General features: G+C 38.6%; 2 protein-coding genes across 2 annotated transcripts; both read left to right on the plus strand.

Annotated features, from left to right (window-relative positions):
* The first annotated feature begins 18,434 nt into the window (after positions 1-18,434).
* LOC143026723 (uncharacterized) lies at positions 18,435-21,435 on the plus strand. The gene is made up of 4 exons (XM_076187492.1): positions 18,435-18,695; positions 19,054-19,193; positions 19,398-19,547; positions 19,716-21,435. The coding sequence occupies exons 1-4, from the start codon at positions 18,435-18,437 to the stop codon at positions 21,433-21,435; spliced, it is 2,271 nt and encodes a 756-aa protein (XP_076043607.1).
* A 340-nt stretch (positions 21,436-21,775) lies between these two features.
* Positions 21,776-22,351, plus strand: LOC143026724 (uncharacterized). Its single transcript, XM_076187494.1, has one exon. It carries the CDS (start codon positions 21,776-21,778, stop codon positions 22,349-22,351), a length of 576 nt encoding a protein of 191 aa, XP_076043609.1.
* Positions 22,352-22,500: the final 149 nt, after the last annotated feature.

Consider the following 22,500-nt stretch of genomic DNA (forward strand, 5'->3'; position numbering starts at 1 on the left):
TAAATACACATACACTGAGCACGTTCATTAAAGCGCTAACTCTCGGAACAGTTATGCAAAACACACACACACACACACATATGAGAAGCTAACCCGCTCATTCACTCTCGGTAACGACCCACAGCACAGCTGTGGGTCGTTACTCCAACTCTCGTGGGCGGGGAGTTGGGAGGGTTGTTTGCGTGTAAGGTCACAGCATTACCCATAGATCGGTCATATATGAGCCCTGACCTCTCTTCTGGGAGGGAAATAGCTGTCGATTACGAGTCCAACATGTGACCCAAGACCATGGTGATCACACACACTCGATGGTACGATTGGTAGAGTTCCCGGCCGCTACCACAGCTGTCTGGGTCCGAATCCCGCCCAAGGCGAGGAGTGTGTGTGTGTGTGTGTGTGTGTGTGTGTGTGTGTGTGTGTGTGTGTGTGTGTGTGTGTGTGTGTGTGTGTGTGTGTGTGTGTGTGTGTGTGTGTGTGTGTGTGTGTGTGTGTAAGGTCACAGCATTACCCATAGATTGATCATATATGAGCTCTGAGCTCTCTTCCGGGAGGGAAATAGCTGTCGATCACGAGTCCAACATGTGATCCAAGACCATAGTAAATCACATACAAACATGTACATGTATGTGCGCAGTCACGCACACACATACAACACAATACATACTACACATATATCTGCAATAGCTTCAAGAGACCATTTCCGAGCTATTCACTGGAAAGGGAATCCATTACAATCATAAAAGAGGAGAAAGGTTCAGGGGTTTCGATAAAAGACAACATGTCACTGAACAGACTATATCAGCAAGATTGTGGGAGAGAGGCATACGTACTGCTTGTAGCGAGCGACCGGATTTGTTAAAGCCACCCCTTCACTAGTAGCCACATGCTGCAGAATTTTTTTTTTTTTTTTTTTTTTTTTTTGATGAGTTGATGAAAAAAAATCAAAGAAACCCTGGTCCGTCCAAGATTAGAATATGCGTCAGTAGTATGGTAATCACACAAAGAGAAAGATATAAGCAAGATCGAGAGAACCCAAAGGGTAGCAACCAAACTAGTTCTATCAACGTTGAAAACTGGAAAAGAGGTGATATGATTACAGTATTAAAATCGTTAGAGGGAATAGAACAGAGATAATTAGACTGGCAGATAGAAATACAAATAGAGGGAGAAATACACTGCAAATACTTGGATTTTATTTCAAGTATATCAGGTACTACACAGAAGGGTGGGGAAACGGAGCATAGAAGAAAAGTTGAGAACCCAATTGCTGGAGTGAATGGAATACTTATGTAAAGGGATAGAAAGAGAAATAATTTTCCGTGTAAAAAAAATAGTTCTCAAAATTTATTCATATTGTACTACCCCTTATTAGTCATGATTAGAAGTCGCGAGTATCGAGTGACTAAAATTTCTCCAAGTGATAGAAAGAAAAAATTAGGAGTACCTGAATACCTGGCAAGTTGTTGGGCTAACATTTTAATCTACTTAAACATACGTTGTTGACAATCGTTAGGACAAGCTTAATCAATGAAATAGAGTAAAAACACAATTAAACTATACAACAACTGCTTATGTAACCAGAGCTACTAGTGTATCCCATGAAACTCATTCACGCGCACAGTCCAAGCGAAGTCCCTCAAGTGCTGGAGCCATTTTTTTTTTCTTATATGTATACGACTTAAAGAATAGACAGCTATATGGACATCTGTTTATGGGCAGTGCCAAAATACAAAGATGAATAAGAGAGAATCCATCACCCATATAAATACAATAATTTTAATCAAATCTGTGTCTACACTGCACTGACAGGTACACTGGCCACATCAAGGGATGAACAACTATGCTTTTTCAAATAGAAGACATGCATATGATACATAGTATATCACTGATAAAATAAATCTACATCCGTCTTTCAAAATGATCACAGCCATTTCCTGCCAGTCCTAAAGTGACGGCACACTAGGCATTTCTCGCTAGCATACTACTTGCTTTTGTTACTTCGTTGAAGTACAAACTACTTCGGTTACGACCTTTGGTTTTTCAAATTTCCAAATCTCAAATTACTCTTGCGTCATATAGTGAGCTGATTGACGAACTGAGAAAATTTATACCTATACGAATGTTAGATACATTGTTGAGATATTCTTACAGAAGCCTAGAATATTATAACCAAAGTCGTTTCTATTCAGACGAGGTAACAAGAGAACGTAGTATGCTAACGATAAATGCCTAGTGTGCCGCCATCTTTACAGCACCTTCGGACTGAGTATTAATATTTCGTTCGGTGCTTTTATCCTAAAGGACAACATCGTGCCGAAGAGCTGGAGTCACAGAAATAACAAAGGAAAAATTTAACGAGGGCAGTACAAAGGAGGGATAGCATTAGTTCAAAGTAGCTAGCATGCTTTCTTTGGTAAACTTCGAACTTCGCACATACACATTAGAGTGGTTCAACTCTTTTTCGAAGTTCATGAGAATCGGGTGCCCTCACGGAAGTTTATATTCAACCTATTATTGCCGCCCTTTATGAAATCAATGGTGTACATCATTAGTCATATATACAGTATAACTATTGATTATAATAAGACAGAAATCACAACGTGAGAACTGCCACGCCGAGCGAAAAGATAAGCATCGGGACGGGCTTAGACAGCGATTGATTAAATATTTTTTCAAACATCGTGCGTGCCCAAGGCGTCGTCCGCAAACATTTTTTTTTTTTTCAGACAACATTAGTTGCTAAGGAAAGACTGCCTACGTCAGGTCACGCTCAACCTTTGACCAAAATACACGGAGGTGGTACACTGCATTGAGATAACTACGACCAATCATAGATTATTTACATACTGGAAAGTAAATGTTTCATCTATCATATATAATTGGTGCCGAAAGAAGATGAATTGGTATCATATTCATAGTATTCCGATACAATATATACCCAATATCTTATCAGTATTGTGGCTTTGCCTAACCCTGAATAAACCTCTTATCATCTATGTGTTTAGCGAATGCAGCACTTCGATGCACACCCCCGCACGCACACATATGATGTAGCGTGGTACTTTCAACGACAAGATTATTATCTTTCTAGGAACTTCCATTGTTCAGTAACCAACCTTACCGACCTTTCTTGACGACACCCTTTGCTAACAAAAGATTCTCAGCGTCTCAGATTAAGAGCTCTACCTTAAACAATAGCCGCAGCTGCGTCTAAGGTCAACACCTGCACATTATCGCCCGACGCCTCAACCGAGGCGACCCAACTTCCAAATATTCCTGATTGGCAACCCTTGTAAATATATCTGTATAATATGTGTCTGGCAATACTCCGAGCTTTGCTGAGGGCTTGCCATGTATGTAGTAGTTAGACCTATACTAAGAGAATTAAAGCCTTGAACTTCACCCGAGTTTCTTTCACCGCCAATTCCAAATGTAGAGTGCCACAACCTACAAACCTAACCCAGTGTAATCAACCCTGCACACACACACACACACACACACACACACACACACACACACGTGTGTGTGTGTGTGTGTGTGTGTGTGTGTGTGTGTGTGTGTGTGTGTGTGTGTGTGTGTGTGTGTGTGTACAGTATGCATATATGCGTCTGTATAAATCGATGCAACGGGTCAGCAGTAATTATAGCGATAACTTGATCGAGATAGTTGTTTATCCCATTTGCTCCCAGGTGTTCCCTTGACTGATTAGAATCGTCGGCTGTTTGCCAGAACAAAATCTCTCTCTCTCTCTCTCTCTCTCTCTCTCTCTCTCTCTCTCTCTCTCTCTCTCTCTCTCTCTCTCTCTCTCTCTCTCTCTCTCTCTTCTTTAGTTCAAATCAAACTACGTAAAGTTTGTTTTGAATTCTGTTAAGACTTTCAGACGTAATTTACCTTTTCTAAAAATTCACATATTTGTGTTGAACATTTACGAGTGTGAGTGCTTGTTTACACGTAACCTTTATATTCAAATGTGTGGTTGTGTAGTGCCGCCACTGACACTCAAAAAAATATCTAGTGCCAAAATTACACAGCTGCCGCAAAAATATGAAATTAATGAATGGATAGGCGAGATATTTATGACGACTTTATAAAACAATGTTCCTTCAAGAGCACTACTTGCGAGGAAAATCAAATACATCTATATAATTATTTTAGTAGTAATCGCTGCCACCACCCAAAACTCCTACACATGAATATAATTTGACTTTGTTCATTCTTGAACAAACACTATTATATTCCATTGCCCCCCCCCCCAACCTTTATGGCCGTTTTGATATTATTTATAGCAGCGGTAGCCAGGTTAGGTAAATTGAAGGAAAATTTCAAGTTTCAATCAGTTAAGTATCAAATTGTAATAAAAATAGAACAAAAGTGTATATAGGTCTTATATTCAATATCATAGTAGACACAATTGATTTAAGATTATTAGACCTGAACTAAAACCCATCCTGGATGATTATCTTAGAAACAATGATGTACTAGGTAGCGTGTTATATAATTCAACGCCTAATGGCGTAGTTAGGTTATATAATTCAACGCCTAATGGCGTAATAGGAGACATGAGTTTTACCATCTGACCCTCTGGCTACCTGTCCAATGTTTATCTCACCTACGCCTAACCTAACCTCAAAAGATACTTAATCTTTGGGAGAGAGCACTCTTTACCACAATTCCTTCCACACTCTATTATATGCCTATAATCTATTACAAAGATTTATTCTCTGTTACTAGCACCACGCACGATTTTTTCGTGTATGTGTTTCTATTGTATATTTATACTCCCTCTTCCCCCCTGGTCGGGAGGAAGGTCTGGGTTAGCACTCATATGATTAACTTACAATATCATAAAAAGTTTATATTCATCTATACTCAATGAATCCTTTCAGAAAAGCTGACACATTCCTGGTCGTGAGGAGGGTCTGGATTACTATTATTTTTCAAACGCAATACCCATCTATGCCCCTGAGTGTTCGTATCCCTAGGTAAAACCCCGACTAGTACCTCGTACTATAAGTCAAGACTCCGTTATCTCGTTTCTTGATATAATATCTAGATATTATAAACCCCCTAAATTATTCCTCTAATGGAATCTTCAACTAGAATTTGGGAATTTTTCTTAGTCTCCTAAATCTGAAGTTCCTAGTTTATGTTACACACACACACACATACACACACACACACACACACACACACACACACACACACACACACACACACAAGTTGGAACAAGTTAGATGAGAAAGTGGTGTGTGCAAAAACAATACATGAATTTAAAAATAGTTTAGATAAAATGAGATATGAAGACGGTACCCCACGAGCATAGCTCCCCTTCCCGTAAAATACAACTAGGTAAATACAAAACACATATATATACATATATATATATATATATATATATATATATATACATATATGTATGTATATATACATATATATATATATATATATATATATATATATATGAAAAAGGTGGAAAAAGAGTCAGGGGTCTCGTTTCGAGTCTATTCCTGACCGGTTTGGCTTGTAGCTTCTTCCTCTGAAGAAGCTACAACCAAAACCGGTCGGGAATAAACTCGGAACGAGACCCGTGACTCTCTTTTTCCACCTTTTTCAACTTGTCACAATCTCTCTCTCTCTCTCTCTCTCTCTCTCTCTATATATATATATATATATATATATATATATATATATATATATGTGTGTGTGTGTGTGTGTGTGTGTGTGTGTGTGTGTGTGTGTGTGTATGTGTGTGTGTTGTGTGTATACATATATATATATATAATATATATATATATATTATATATATATATATATATATATACACACACACACAACGGACACACCAGTACGTGTATTAACAACGCAGCCGGACTCAAGATGGCTGACTGATTAATTGATTGATATATATATGTATATATATATATATATATATATATATATATATATATATATATATATACAAACATGACAGAATTGAATAGACACCAAGAAAAGTACATTTCTGCTCTTATTTAATACTTAATGTTTATTCAAATTTACCTAATATGTTATATTTACCTAGATTTATGCTTGAGATTACATACAAGATTAACCAAGCATACCACCAACCAAAGGAGCAGTAGACCTATCTGACTTTCAGCTAGGTCGTGTTGTGGGTCAACATGAAGGTGGACTTAGTCAACGCAAAATATCTGAAAATCTGTCAATACCCCTTTCTGCTGTCAATAGAGTGATCGTACAACACCAGAAAGGGCAAGAAGGGCACAAAAATCATTCAGGTCGTCCCGGGCCCTCAGAAAGAACCTAGCGTCTTGTAAAATGAAATGTCGAATAGGATCCACGTTTCAAGGCCTCTGACATAGCAGCACAAGCTGATGTCAATCCCAGAACAGCTGTCAGGTATTTCCACAAGCTGGATTACTATGGCAGAGCTGCAAGAAGGAAACCACTCCTTCGTCCAGCCAATATGAAGTACAGAAAAGATTGGGCTGTTGAGATGGTGGAAAGACCTGTAGCCTTTTGGAGCACTGTCATTTTCTTTGGTGAGCCACGATTCGCATTATTTTTTGACAGTGTGTTGGTCTGGAGACTCTGTAGTCAAAAGTTTGACCTCAAAAGACTACAGCCAACAGTGAAACATGGGAGCATTTCAATAATGATGTGAGATGCAATTTGGAGTGATGGTCGATCAGAATTTGTGGAGTGTCAAGGAAATATCACTTCAGGTAAATATGATTCTATATTAAAGAAAGGACTCATTCCTATATTCTCCAGTGGTAGAATGAGAAAAAATGTCTTCCTATTTATGGAAGATGGAGCTCCTTATCACACTGCTCAAGCAACACAAAATTGGTTGAGCCAAAATGGGATCATGAAACTTCCATGGCCAAGTCAGTCCCCGGATATGAACCCTATTGAGAACCTCTGGGGCATATTAGACCAATATCTTCGCAAAAAGAACAGAAAGCCATCTTCAAAGCCCGAACTCTTAGGATTACTACGGGAAACATGGAAAGAAATCCCTCAAGATGATATTCGTGAACTAATCACTAACATACCTAGAAGGGTCCTTCTATTGAAAAAAGCAATAGAGATGTCAACCAAGTATTAGTTATTCATATAGAGACCATTTATAAGCACTTTAATTGTATCAATTGCTTGTTTGATCAATTAAACGGCTTCTCCAGCACTCAGACTTTGTCTCTCCCAGTAATGTAGATAGAGCTCCACATCAACATCTGGCGGCAGCAAGGAATTTCCACGCAACAACTCTACCATTCTTCCTAAGCAACAATTCTACGACAGCGACTCGATTGAACATAGCCATCTACGATCTTCGCTGAAATCAAGCATCACACACAAGGACATCTCTCTCTCCCCAGCATCACCAAGCATCATACTTACAAGGAAACTCCTCTTAGCTGCATCGTCCAGCACCCTACTACGAAGCACCGCTGCATTGCTTCACTGCATCCTTCAGAATCGACTACGAAGGAAACCCTCTTCGCGGAATTTTCCAGCATCTACTACGAGGAAAACCCTTTCCGGCATTCTCCAGCATCCACGACGTCCGTCGCCTCCACGCCGACACCGAGACGAGTCTGACGACCTCCTACTTATCGCATCGCGCTCCACACGTCACTACAACAACGCTCCAACGATCATTTTCTGTGAGTAAACACTACAAAGCTCCAACGATCATCTTCTGTGAGTAAACACAACAAAGCTCCAACGATCATCTTCTGTGCGCCAACGATCGTCGCGGTATCAACAGTCAACACCCCTCCCCTACCCCATGCATTTACCTTCACAAGATCTCCATCTCCTTTTCCCTTAGTTATTTTACTTATATCACTCATATATATATATATATATATATATATACATATATTTTTTTTCAACTCACAAACTAAATACACTGTACTATCCACCCTTCTGCAGCACCTTCATCTACTAACACTACGACATCATCTTGGGTAAGTAGATAACATTCCGTTCTCATTATCACCTAGGAACAACACGGTTTCGACCCATTTCTCTGATACTTGTATTTTTGTACATGAACTTGTCCAATCCCATCTCTGACTCGACATACCGACCCTGTACACGAAGTTTCTCTGCACTCAATTCAAATACACCAAACATGTCCCCTCCTTCTACTAACAACTCTTCAGAAAATTCACCTGCTACTCAAAACACCATGACAACACAAAACCTTATCACCGTAGTCAAGGATGAGACAACATTACCTCTCTTTAACGGCAAGAACATTCCTGTACACAATTTCCTCTCTGAGGTTGAATCAGAGATAACACGAAGAAACATCACAGACAACAAAGGCAAAATAAGCATCTTAACATCCAAAATAGACAAGAACAACACATTAGCTGGTGACTTCATTCAGTCTAATTTATTTGAGGAAACCACAGATTATCAGAAATTTGTACAGAACGTTAAAAAGTCCTTTGCTGCATTTGTGCCTATTGGAACACTTTCCCACTATACTCTTTGGCAAAAACTTACAATCATGGCCCACACAACACGAAAGAAAAATCTTTCAAAATAGCTTTAACGTTTAAAAGTGAACTCAGAGAAAGCCTCAAAAACTCATACTGGGTCTCAGACAACAAAATACCATTGAAAGATGTAGTCTCACTCATGGCATACTTTCAACTACTATCCCAATTACACCCAGACACACTCCAGAAAGCTAGCACAATTCCATTCACACCAGGTATCACACTAGGCGAATTCTCCAGGAAATTTTCTAACACAGACAAAGCTATCACTCAGATACAGAGCCAGTCAGTACCCATCGTACCCACACACACACAAACCCAGGTCACACGGCCCCCTCACATAACACAAGATCAAGACATACATCTCGCACGCGATATCGTTCACGCCGACGCTCTCCTTCAAGAACACAAATGTTTTGTACATACTGCCACAAACTAAGACACCTCGTTAACACGTGATACCATAGGTATCCGTCACACCCAGACAAACATTGCGATCATCACAGTACATGTTTTCACGCGAGTGATCGTTGCCGTGTGCTGCTAGCACGGAGACAACACAGACAAGGATCCCCAGATCGCTCTCCTGCAAGGCATTTACGTAACACATCTCCTGCAAGGCATCCACGTAACACATCTTCTTTGTGACTACAGAATACAAAGACTTAGTGCACACCAAGGACAGTTACTCCATACCCAGATATCAAATCATCAACTCTAATTGTACATACCCTGGATATCCCAAACGTATCTTCCCATTCCTTAACTTTCAATCCTACGTCTAGCAACACCAAAGTGACAATCTTTCTCGACACGGGTTCTCCAGTTAAGATCAGGTCAGTACACAGTTTCCACAAATTCCGCACTAAAATTAACGTGTCACCATTTTGGAACCAACCTTGGCAATGTAGACGGCATACAATTCACTATCATTGGTAAATTCCCCCTAGACATTAGCTTCAAAGATGAGTGCCCAGCCATCCCAGTTACCACCTACGTAGCTGATGTTTACTTTCCTGCTGATATCCTCATAGGCTTAACATTGATGAAGCATCATAACATAATCATTTACCCTGCTCAAAATAGCATAATTTATGCACATCATTTCCTCCCTGCATTTCCATCAGCAACTTCCCACAGAATCAACCATATCAACGTGGCCGAGCAGCCAGAACATTATTTAACATCAGTTAATTCTAGCCCCCCATTCAAATTCACTCTGCTTTATCACACGAGGATGCACCAGCTGCTAGCACAAATGGTACCGCCACCCAAACAACTTCCCACAACTCTAACTGTTACTTTACTGACAGCTGTGACCTTGCGTTCCAAACGTAACCCCTCCCGCATGTTGTCACATATATCCCATATATGTAAGGTTGAAATATAATTATTACTTTGGATAAAAAGGCGTCATTTGCAACGTATGTGAGTGTGCCTTTCGGAGAACGCGTAGAGAGAAACGTTAGGATACAATTAGGTGTTTGTTCCTTGCTTTACATAACACTTCCCGCCCGTCCAGCGCAGAACATTTCGGCTGACTTGGCCAATTAGGTTCAATCTCCATAGACGCTAATCCTAAGGGCCAATCCGAGGTAATTTTTGGTAGAAGAAACAGGCGCCTTAGGGCGTGTCAGACAGTCAGTTTAGGGTACTAGGTGCCATGTAGTGGACGTACCGCCTCGGGTAGGAATGTCGGCTGATGTAAGTCCTCTATACTCCCCAGTTTAGTTAACATAATTAACTCAGCTAGAAATTCATTTAGGTGTTATGTAACGTCTATGGCAGTGACGCGGGAAGCCTAGACCGTTATTCTCGTGGTAATTATTTCTCTTTCACCCCCCGTTAAAAGCTATTTCGAGCGGGAATCTTCTGTTTGAAATTTGTTACTCAATTGTATGTCCTTGTTTGCAATCACTCTTGTAATCCTACTAACTTTCCTTTTTTTTTTTTTTTTTTTTTTACTTTTCACGATACAAAAAGTAAATGGCGGCCACATACTGAGTTACCCAAAGACATAGGGTCTTGGGAACTCATTCATTCAATCTTAAAATTCTTACTATATGTTACGAGTCAGAAGTGAACGAGATTCGTAACAATGTCCAAATCAACAAAACTCAGGAAAAAAAAAACACCCAGTAAATACCGTTCATCTTTCACCACCTGAGGACACCTGCTTGCCCCTCCTAGAGGAATTCAACAACAAATCAACTTCAGTCTCGGAAATGTTATCTACATTCAAACACACCCATGCAGTGCTCATCAGAACAAAGATGTTGTTCCCTCGTGAATATACAAAAATACACATACGAGTTTTCCAAGCACAAGACACCGATGTACTCTGTATGCCAGAACCTTTACGTGATTATTGTTGGCGACATGTTGAAAAACAATAATCACCGCATAAACTGGGACGAGGCTAAAATCATTTTCAAATCAAAATGTAGTTATAAAAGGAAAATCATTGAATCTTCCTTAATTAAACAATTCCCTAATTTTAACATTTCAAAAGGACAATGGTCACCTGATTATATAACCACCTTGGCAGTTAACAAATTACTTCCTTCTATTGTAAAAGCGGAAGACTTGCCACAAAGCCCGCGCAGCAATATAGACGCCACCTGATATGTCATGTCCATGTTCCCTCACTCCACTTCTCTCCGCTGTATATAAGATATGTGTTTTCTATTGTCTTTGTATTCCGCTTGAAGAGAAGTACAGCAAGTGATCGAAATATACGGAAATCTTTATTTCCTTTCTTTTCTTAAATCCAATCAACAGTGGGTTTTTAGTACATATATATACATTGATGATTTCCTTGTTAATCTAAATTCACTGGTACCCTCCATTAACTTCACTCTTGAGATAGAAAATAACAACAATTTGCCCTTTTTAGATGTTGAAATAATTAGAGATAATGGTACTCTGAAAACTAAAGTCTATAGAAAACCTACCAATATTCTTTCCTATGTTCATTTTTATTCCAATCACCACATCAATGTAAAAAATCAGTTTTTATTTCCATGTACTTGAGAGCTTACAGGATTTCAGATCCTGAATTTATTGATGATGAATTTAGAACTATCCGGAATATTGGGGAAAAGTTAAAATATCCAATTCATATTCTTAATCAATGTCACAACACCGCCAAGAAACCCTTTCACAAAGCTTGCAATCAAGAACTAGGAAACCATAAACAACTAAATACACTTGTCCTTTCTTTTCATGAAAATTTTCTTAGTATTGTTAACCTACTCAAAAAATTGGATATCAAAGTAGCCTTTAAATATGACCACACCATTAAGAAAACTTTAATTAAGAACAGCCCTCCTAACAACAATGGTGTGGTCTATAAAATTCCTTGCCAAGATTGTAATAAATTTTATATTGGACAAACTGGGAAAAACTTGGAAACAAGGATTTCCCAACATAAATATAGTGTGAGATCTGCCCAGAAAAACAATGCGCTATTATAACATAAATCATTAAACAACCATCATATTGATTGGTCTAAGGTAACAATTTTAGCTAAAGGAAAAAGCTTGCAAGAAAGAAATATAATAGAATGTTGCTTAATATCAGGCACGTTTGACAAAAATATAAACTTAAGCTATGGTCATTTTAAATGTGATAAATTGATAACCCAAATGGTTACCGAGATCTTTCCGCCAGATTGACCCTTATGTGCTGGTTAGGTCGATAGGGGTAAGGTCATCCCCCCTCCTCACATTGTATTGTCTCCCCCCTTCCCCCCTATGGTTGCCACCTGATACTTATATTTAAACCCTACTCTGTATCTCTGTCATTTAGTCTGAAGATGTAATATACGAAAGTACTTACTGTCTACAAGTTTCCTTTCTCCTGTGGTTATTTTGCATATATATATATATATATATATATATATATATATATATATGTATATATACATATATAAATATATACGGTATATACCAAGGACTATTATTATACAGGACGAGCGCACCCAGATCCCTGGGTCCGCTAGCGGAGGCCATTGCTTTCTTTGTAACCTAACATTTTATATCGGACAAATATATCAAAACTAGAAACCTAACATTGTATATAGGACAAATATATCAACTATTGACTTATTCAATGCAGTATAAGTTAATGTAAACTTTTATAGTGAAATAAGAAACTATTTTTAAGGCACTGTTATGCTTTGAAATGCCAATTTTAGCTGGACTTGACAGGTATTATTGTATGAGGTCAGTGGACACCAGGTTTGGCGATTTTTTTTTTCTTTTCTTTTTTTTTTCTTTTATGTAAAAAATCGAGCTTTTTTATTTAAAACAGATTTATTTGATTTATATTTTTTTTTTTTTTTTTTTTTTTTGTATATTTTAAATATTGTGGAATTCCTATCTGATATGCGATCTGATTGCTATAGGAAATCTTTAGTATATCAATATAAGGAGCAGTGTATACATGTATACAAGGAACGGTATAAGCCGTATGTGAGGACGGTATGCTCAGGTTCATTCGATTCCTCCAAGACTTTTCTCATCTTGGTGACATTTGCTGCATTGTCTGTCACAACACTTCCAATGTGACAACCAAAATCTTGTTCAGCCTTCTCGATCGAATTTTGTACAAGTTGTAGAAGATATTCAGCAGTGTGAGGTTTCCCCGATGTGTCTATTGTATCAACTAAATAAATCTGACCAGTGGATGTTGTCAGAGTGACACATATTATGGGCTCATTATGGATGTTAGACCACCCATAAATTGAAAGACATACAGTTTCATTATTCAGGTCATCTGCACACTTTTTGTATTCCTTTTCATACACAAGATCCAAGTACTTATCAGCAATATTTTTTCTGGATGGAGGAATATAACCTGGCCTCAGGTTCTGAACCATCTTGAGAAACTGAGGATGCTGAACAAGACAAAATGGTGAATTTGTACCAAATATCATTCTTGCAACTTCTTTGTCGAAACTTTCCTTTTGAGAGGCTGAAGTTTTTATGATAAATCTGTCCAGAGATGTTAATGACTTTCTTTTAGATAGAAATGATTTAGCAGAAGTGGCGCCTGTGCAGGAGTCTGATAGTGACCTTTTTAATGGTGGAGACAGGTTTGCAGATTATATTCACACAAGCCACTAAATTATTTGGAAATAATTAACAGGATATGAAATAGGTGAGCTTGGAATTCAGCCCACACAGGATTCAGTCCACTTTTAAATTCACTAAAAATAATGGGTTAGTTGGGTTAGGTTAGGCTAGATCCCTTTGGGCTGAATCCCATGTGGGCTGAATTCCAATGGAACCTATGAAATATATTACAAATGTTGAATAGAAATAAATAACAATCATCTAGGCCCCAAAGTTGAGTGGATACCGTATATTATAGTGATATACCGGGTAATCATTACCCAAATTTAGAAGTAATGAAGTTGAAGTATCATCTCTTTAGGCCTTCACATTTTTATTGCACATGCTCTCCATTGTTCACCAAATTTATATAGTTGCGTATGAAAAGGGAGAAATGCACACAATATAAGTAAAATTATTTACCTGGGTCATCAATTTCTTCTGTATGCTGTGGCTGACCTTGGCATTTATCTCTGTGAGATTTTAATCTTGACACAATGCCCTGTAGTTCCTGGCTGCAGTCTTTGCATTTAGCTCGGTACCCTTTGCCAGAAGCTGTTGGTAGTTTTTCAAAATAATTCCAGACAGGATAATTTTTTCTGCCTGAAAGAACCACTCTGCCAGGTCCAGAAGACATCCTGGTTGATTCCAAAACAACAACTGACTCAGTGAGAAGCTGCTTACCTAGAACAAGTTTCAACAAGAATCTTGTTGAAACTTGTTGTGGGCTGCACAGTAATACAGTACATACTACATGTAGGCTTATACTGTTCCTTGTATATTTGTGGCAAGTCTATATAACACTGCTCCTTATATTGATATGCTAAAAATGTCCTTTAGTAATCAGATCGCATATCAGATAGCAATCCCACAATATTTAAAATCTATGTATATAAAAAAATAAAGTTTTCCAGTTTTGAAAATTTCCTGGCGTTTTTATGACCACCTTCCGAAATCCGGCAAAAATGTCCCATTGTGTAAGGATTCTGATTGGCTGAGAGAGTAGTGACGTCACGGCAACGGAGACAACTGATTGGTCGAGAGTGGTGACGTCATGGCAATGGAGACGACTGATTGGACGAGAACACTGACGTCACGGCAACGGAGACGATTGATTGGCCACGAGCGAAGGGCAGGAAACACAAGAATAAGTTTCCCCAACTTTACGCCTCACTCAAAAAACCTCAGTAACAGCCACAATTAAGAGATTCCATAGGAAAATATTGGGGTTCAACAATATTCATGAGTAATTTTTATTGCCTTTATGATCAACCTAACGAGAAAGAGAAAGAGAGAGAGAGACGACGGGAGAATTTGACGACAACGTCGGGAGACTTTGACGACCCCTTTTGGAGACTCAAGACTCCTTCGGGAGATTTTGAAGACTCCTTCGTAAATCCCGCGGAATTTCCACGGGCCTGCTAGAGAGAGACGACGGGAGAATTTGACGACAACGTCGGGAGACTTTGACGACTTCTTTTGGAGAATGAAGATTCCTTCGGGAGATTTTGAAGACTCCTTCGTAATATTTCAAAGTTGAATAACCGTGGAATTTCTGCGGGTCCTATGTGACATGACAAATGATTAAAAAAAAAATTATTGCCTTTATGATTGACCTAACGAGAAGGAGAAAGAGAGAGAGAGAGAGACGAGGGGAGAATTTGACGACAACGTCGGGAGACTTAGACGACTCCTTTTGGAGACTGAAGACTCCTTCGGGAGATTTTGAAGACTCCTTCGTAAATCCCGTGGAATTTCCATTTATTCAAAGCTTAACGTGTGACGTCATGTCGCGTTGCTTTCTGAGCTCCTAACAGAACTTCACGAAAATAAGTAGATAAATAAATAAATACACAAATAAATAAACAGTATTCAAACGTCTATACAAGTTTAATCATAGGTTACATGAAGATAATCAAATGTCTATAAATGTTTATTGTGACATGACATAAACGATTCAAAAAATTTATTGCCTTTATGATTGACCTAACGAAAAAGAGAAAGAGAGAGAGAGAGAGAGAGAGAGAGAGAGAGAGAGAGAGAGAGAATTTGACGACAACGTCGGGAGACTTTGACGACTCCTTTTGGAGACTGAAGACTCCTTCAGGAGATTTTGAAGACTCCTTCGTAATACTTCAAAGTTGAATAACCGTGGAATTTCTGCGGGTGACATAACATAAACGATTAAAAAAATGTATTGCCTTTATGATTGACCTAACGAGAAAGAGAGAGAGAGAGAGAGAGAGAGAGAGAGAGAGAGACGACGGAGAATTTGACGTCGGGAGACTTTGACGACTCCTTTTGGAGACTGGAGACTCCTTCGGAAGATTTTGAAGACTCCTTCGTAATATGTTACGAAATAGCAAAAATTATATGTACTCTGATGAAGAGTACGATCTCATAATATATTTCGACAGAGAAATTAAAGAGGAAGAATCGGAAAAGTTTATGAATCATTATTTTGCAGGATACAAGAATTTTACTATGGTGGTAAAAGCCGTCTCGAGGAATACCAAAAGTATTACATCGATCGGAAATACAATGATTATATAAAAAAAAACCGCAAACTCAAGGAAAAACAGTTTTTTAAAAGGGTTAGAGAAGCCCATACAGTCAGAAAAAAACGTTATTTTTGCCAGTATAACATAAGTTTTAGTTGTTCTCTAGCATATTCCCGCGTGACGTCACGTCGCACGGTCCTGAAAACATTTCACATAATTATACTAAAATGGGTATAATTCACCCATGACATTGGGTTATTTTAATGAAAAAATGTTATAAAAACCTAATTTATGAAGAAGTTAAAGATTAAGCATGATTTTTGTCAGTCTATCATAATTTTTAATTGTCTAACATATTCCCGTGTGACGTCATGTCGCGCGGTCGTGAAAACATTTCACATAGTTACACTAATTCACCCATGAAATTTGGCTATTTTAATGGGAAAATATTATAGAAACCTAATTCATTGTGAGGAAAAATATTAAGCGTTATTTTTGCCAGTATAACATAAGTTTTAGTTGTTCACTAGCATATTCCCGCGTGACGTCACGTCGCACGGTCCTGAAATCATTTCACATAATTACACTAAAATGGGCATAATTCACCCATGACATTGGGTTATTTTAATGAATAAATAAAAATCTAATTTATTATGAAGAATAAAAGATTAAGCATGGTTTTTGTCAGTCTAGCATGATTTTAGTTGTCTAACATATTCCCGTGTGACGTCATGTCGCGCGGTCGTGAAAACATTTCACACATTTATACTAAAATGGGCATAAACGTCCCATTGTGTTAGGATATTTTTATAGCTACCATATACCATATCAAGCGTTGCTGCAATGGATGAACGTGGTTTAAAGAGTAGAGTACAGAGAAAGAGGAGGTTTAACCACTTTTGGGCCTGGGTTACGAAGACGAAGAAGTACCCAAAAGAAAGTGTGCAGAAAAAATATGCTCTTCGTAGAGAATTGACCAAGGAGCACAAGAATGAGTTTCCCCAACTTTACGCCTCACTCAAAAAAAAATTAGTAACAGCTACAATTAAGAGATTCCATAGGAAAATATTGGGGCTCAACAATATGTTACGAAATAACAAAAATTACGTGTACTCTGATGAAGAGTACGATCTCATAATAGATTTCGACGGAGAAATTAAAGAGGAAGAATCGGAAAAATTTATGAAACATTATCTTGCAGGATACAAGAATTTTACTAAGAGTGGTGGCAAAAGCTGTCACGAGGAATACCAAAAGTATTACATCGATCGGAAATACAATTATTATATAAAAAAAACGCAAACTCATGGAAAAACAGTTTTTTAAAAGGGCTACAGAAGTGAGAAAATGTGAAGAGAGGAGGAAAAAGGAACATATGGAAAAGGAACGGGAAGCCGATAGAGCCCGTAATAAAGAAGACAAGGAACGCAAGAAAGGGGAAAGTGAAGCCGATAGAGCCCGTAAAAAAGAAGACAAGGAACGCAGAAAAAGGGAAAGGGAAGCCGATAGAGCCCGTAAAAAAGATGAAATAGCAAAAAGAAAGGAGCAAAATAAAGCAAAAAAGTTGAAAAGGGCCAAGGAAGTGCAAATTCGGAAACGGATTAGGGAGTTAGAAAAAAACAGGGAATAACAGTGAAGTTAACCGATGATGAACAAGCCACGTTAGAAGAATTAAGGCAGGAGAGGAAAGAAAAGCATATCATTAGTGAAATTGCTCAAACTACCAAGGATTTGACCGGTAAGTTACGTGAAGATAGAGTTATTTGTCATAGCGTTGATAAATTCGGTGCTTTTCGATGTAAACTGTGCGACGCGTTGCTTTGGGCGAAGGAAAACAGGATGTTGTGTTGTTCTTTTGGACAAGCCATTTTCGAGAACTTAGCTCCTTTGACCGGAGAATTATTAGAACTTTATAGTAGCCAGACTCCCCTTTCGGAAAAGTTTTTTCAAATATCATTGCGTTTAACCGCCTTTTTTGCTTTACTTCCTTTGTGACACCCACCATATTACAAGATCCCTCTGAAAAATCGTTTGTTTATAAAATTAGGGGTAATGACAGAAGGGATGAAAATAGAAAACTTAAAAAAATCAGAAAACGGTATCGGTGACATGGAAATAAAGGATTGCGGGCAAGCGAAGGCAAGTTTTCGTGTTGGCCAAGTAATTACTGGCAAAAACAAGAAGAGTTCCTGGATTTGTATTTCTATTATGATCAGGAACAACAAATAAAATTGCGCACCCAACAAGTTACAAAGAATATAAACTATAAAAATAAAACCGTAGAATGGTAAAAGAAAATGCAAGCTAGACGTGAAAAAGAGTTAAGGGAAATAGAGGATAACAAAAATATCGTAGAAGTTTTACAGAGATTCCTTTTGGCAAATAATAAGACAATTGGAGCTCTCTTGGCGGAATTTGAGAGTGCTAAGGAACTAATGGAGACTTATATGAAACAACAGGAAGTTATACCTGAGGTCGCAATAACATTAAAATCAGCTGAGGGGGTGAATACTAAGGAACACAAAGGTGTTTACAACTTGCCTACAGCGAAAGCTCAAGTAGGGGCTATAGTGGATTTGCAAACCTACGGGTTACCATACGTTCTCCCAAAGAAGATATGAAATATGATACCTTCATTCTAAGTCACACAAACTACTTTTACGATATATTCCAATATCCACTACTAATACCTCACGGAGATAAGGGTTATACGCACAATTTGAAAAGGCAAAAGAAGGTAAACGCACCGAGTATGGTAAAAGATTATCACCATGTATGTATTACGCAAACTTTTACATGGAAAGAAAGGATGTCTTCAATTATTTGACTAAAGGACGCATGCTTTTTCAGCAATTTGTCGTAGATAATTACGTTAAAGTAGAATCACACAGACTATGCTTTATAATTTACAACCAGGCATCTATACGCAGAGAAAGGTGTGACATATTAAAGGCGGACGTTGCGTCAGCCAAAGAAAGGGGCCAAAGAATTATAATCCCACCAACTTTTGTGGGCGGTCCGCGTTACATGAAACAGCGCCAGCAGGATGCATTGGCGTTTGTAACACACTACGGGACTCCAGATTTCTTTATTACGTTTACGATGAACCCAAAATGGGAAGAGCTGCGGGCAGCTGTCGTAGAAATGAAAGGGAATCCAAATACCGGCTGCTGCGATAGACCCGATTTGGTTAGTCGGGTGTTTAAGTTAAATGTAGAGGCTTTAATAGATGATTTGACTATAAATCACATTTTTGGCAGAGTTAAATCATTTCTATACAGCACTGAATGGCAAAAACGAGGTCTGCCTCACGTTCACATTCTTTTATGGATGGAATATAGGGTAACAGCGGAATTTGTCGATGAAATCATATGTGCCGAAATTCCCGATAAAGAAAAGGAGCCCAGATTGTACGAGATCGTAACAACTTGCATGATTCATGGGCCTTGCATCGGCTTTGATGAAAATAACGTTTGTTGTAAGGAAAGGTTAAAGAAGAATGGTGTTTGTGGTAAAAACTTTCCAAAACCATGTCGGAATGATATATTATTTGGAAATAACGGCTATCCCCAATACAGGCGTCGTGCTCCAGGAGAGGGAGGCTTTACGTTCGAACGTAAGATCAAAGGAAAGAACATTACTGTGGATAATTCCTGGGTCGTACCCTATAATCCTTATTTATGCCTAAAATACAACGCTCACATCAACGTGGAGTGTTCGAACTCCATCAAGTGCATAGCGTACGTCACAAAGTACGTAAACAAGGGGTGTGATAAGATTCTATACACCAAACATAAGGAAGGCGAGCCGGTAAACGAAGTACGTAACTACCTCGAGGCAAGGTACATAAACGCAAACGAAGCTACTTGGAAGATCTTCAAGTTCCCAATCCATAGGAGCTTCCCACCGATTACTTCGCTCGATTTGCACTTGGAAAATGAGAATGAAATTTATTACAGGGAAACTGATTTGGAGCACAAGATCAGCGAACAAGCAAATCAAGATACCCAATTAACAGCATTTTTCAAGCTTTGCAAAACGAACGAGTTTGCTAAAACCCTGTATTACCCCGAAGTTCCAAGTCACTTTGTGTACGATGAAGACAAGCACACGTGGGATGAGAGGATGACAAAAACTTCATCTTTGGGGCGTATGCGAGCCGTCGACACTAAGACGGTTGAATTATTTTACCTCAGAATGCTCCTGACACACAAGAAAGGTCCTACGGGTTACACAGATCTGCGTACAGTAGACGGGGTCCTTTACGATACCTTTCGGGAAGCCGTAAAAGCGATGGGTTTGTTGAATGACGAGGAAACGTGGAAGAAAACTATAATTGAAATTATAAACCACACCAATGATCGATCGCAATTGCGTGCTACATATGCAAGTATGTTGGTGTTCTCTGATTTGGAAGACCAATCGGATATCTGGAAAGAAACGAGGGACTTATTTGCGAGCGATTTCTTAAGAAGTTCGGGTTTAGACGAATACAATGACGAAATCTACTTAGATGCGCTCGATGACATACAACAACAGGTTTGGAACTGTGGTGGTGGTGAGATAAGAGCTTATGGATTGCCTCCTTCAAGGGGGAAAGAGAAAACCTCAAGTGTAATTAGACGCGAAAAAGCTTATAATACCGATAGATTGAAAGAAGAGGTTTCAGGAAATATTGTATTACTTAACAAGGAACAGCGTGCTATTTACGATGCCGTAATGGAGTGTGTAAATAACAGGCGCTCTGGTGGTTTTTTCCTCAATGCCCCTGGCGGGAAGGGGAAATCGTTTGTGTTGAACCTGTTATTGGATACTGTGCGTGCAAATAGTGAAATAGCATTAGCTGTTGCTTCCTCGGGTATTGCTGCTACAGTTTTACACGGAGGCCGAACGGCCCATAGTATGTTCAAAATTCCAATAATGGAGCACAATGAAGTGAAACCGTGTAGCATTAAGCTAAATTCGGAGCTTGCAAGGCTGATTAAGATGACTTCACTTATAGTTTGGGACGAAGTGGTGATGACTAACAAAAATAAAATAACTGCATTGGATTGCACTGCTAAAGACATAACGGGTAACAAACATTGTTTTATGGGTGGCATTCCGTTCGTGTGTGCGGGTGATTTTCGACAGATTTTGCCCGTCATCAGAGGCGGAGGTAAGAATGAAGAGTTGAAGTATAACATCAAGAACGCGATTTTCTGGGAGGATTTACGTAAGTTCAAATTAGTACAAAATGTTAGATTGAAGGCTGAGGATAAAGAAAACAGGACATTCGCAGAAAATTTGTTGGCATGATTGGCATGGGTGAAACAGGTAGATTTAGGTTTCCAAAGAAATTTGGTATTTTGGTCAGAACAAGGGATGATGTAATCGAAAAGGTCTACGAAGAGCTCGAAGCTAACGCCAACAGCTATCTATATTTCCAAAAAGAGCCATAATATGTCCTAGAAACGAAGACGTGGATTACATAAATGAGGTGATCTATGAAAGAATCAAAGGTGATGAACATATATACAGGAGTGAGGATAAACCGATCGGAAACGATGAAATTGAAATTCAAACTTCGGTATATAACAAAATTAATTCTCTTTCTGTTCCGTTACATGAGTTGAAACTAAAGGTAGGATGCGTTATCATGATAATGCGAAACCTATGTCCACCTAAACTTTGTAAAGGTACCCGTATCATGGTTACGAATCTGGCAAAGAACATAATTGTCGGGAATATTTTAGGTGGGGTGTTTAACGGTGTTCAGGTCGTTATTCCAAGGATTTCCCTAGCATCCAACGATACACCCGTCAACTTCTCCCGAAGACAATTCCCCGTCAAATTAAGATTTGCTATGACAATTAATAAGTCGCAAGGGCAAACTTTTGGCAAATGTGGGTTATTGTTGGATTCGTCCTATTGTTTTGCCCATGGACAGCTCTATGTGGCATGTTCAAGGGTTACAAACTGGGACTCATTAATTATCTTCCGAGGTTACCATAAGGTTAATGGTGAATGTGTGGTGAAAAATCCGGCAAGCGTGGTATATAAAGAATTTTTTTCGGACATGCCACCCATTAGGGAGGGAGAGTCTTTAGTGAAAGGTAAAGACAGCGAACAGGTAATTCCAGAAGAGGAACCTGAATTGGGAACCGTTAAGATTCCTGCTTCAGCTTATAATATTAGTGAAGAAGCCGCAACGGCAATGATCCTGCCTGATTAAGACTATGCCGTCGACGAATCAGAATCAGACACATCTGTCCCCCTTAAGGTTTGGAAAAGGACTTTCCAAGAAAAAGAAGAAATATCTCAACTCATATATATATATATATATATATATATATATATATATATATATATATAGATAGATAT

The sequence above is a fragment of the Oratosquilla oratoria genome, chromosome 7 (assembly GCF_046742065.1).
Source record: "Oratosquilla oratoria isolate Oo_2021 chromosome 7, ASM4674206v1, whole genome shotgun sequence".
NCBI classification, from domain to species: Eukaryota; Metazoa; Arthropoda; class Malacostraca; order Stomatopoda; family Squillidae; genus Oratosquilla; species Oratosquilla oratoria.

Coding starts and splice junctions, on each gene's coding strand:
- LOC143026724 (XM_076187494.1), top strand. CDS start 21,776: ATGATAATGCGAAACCTATGTCCACCTAAACTTTGTAAAGGTACCCGT.
- LOC143026723 (XM_076187492.1), top strand. CDS start 18,435: ATGCAAGCTAGACGTGAAAAAGAGTTAAGGGAAATAGAGGATAACAAA. Junction 18,696..19,053: donor TGCCTACAGCGAAAGCTCAA/GTAGGGGCTATA, acceptor ATTTACAACCAG/GCATCTATACGCAGAGAAAG. Junction 19,194..19,397: donor CGCCAGCAGGATGCATTGGC/GTTTGTAACACA, acceptor CATTTTTGGCAG/AGTTAAATCATTTCTATACA.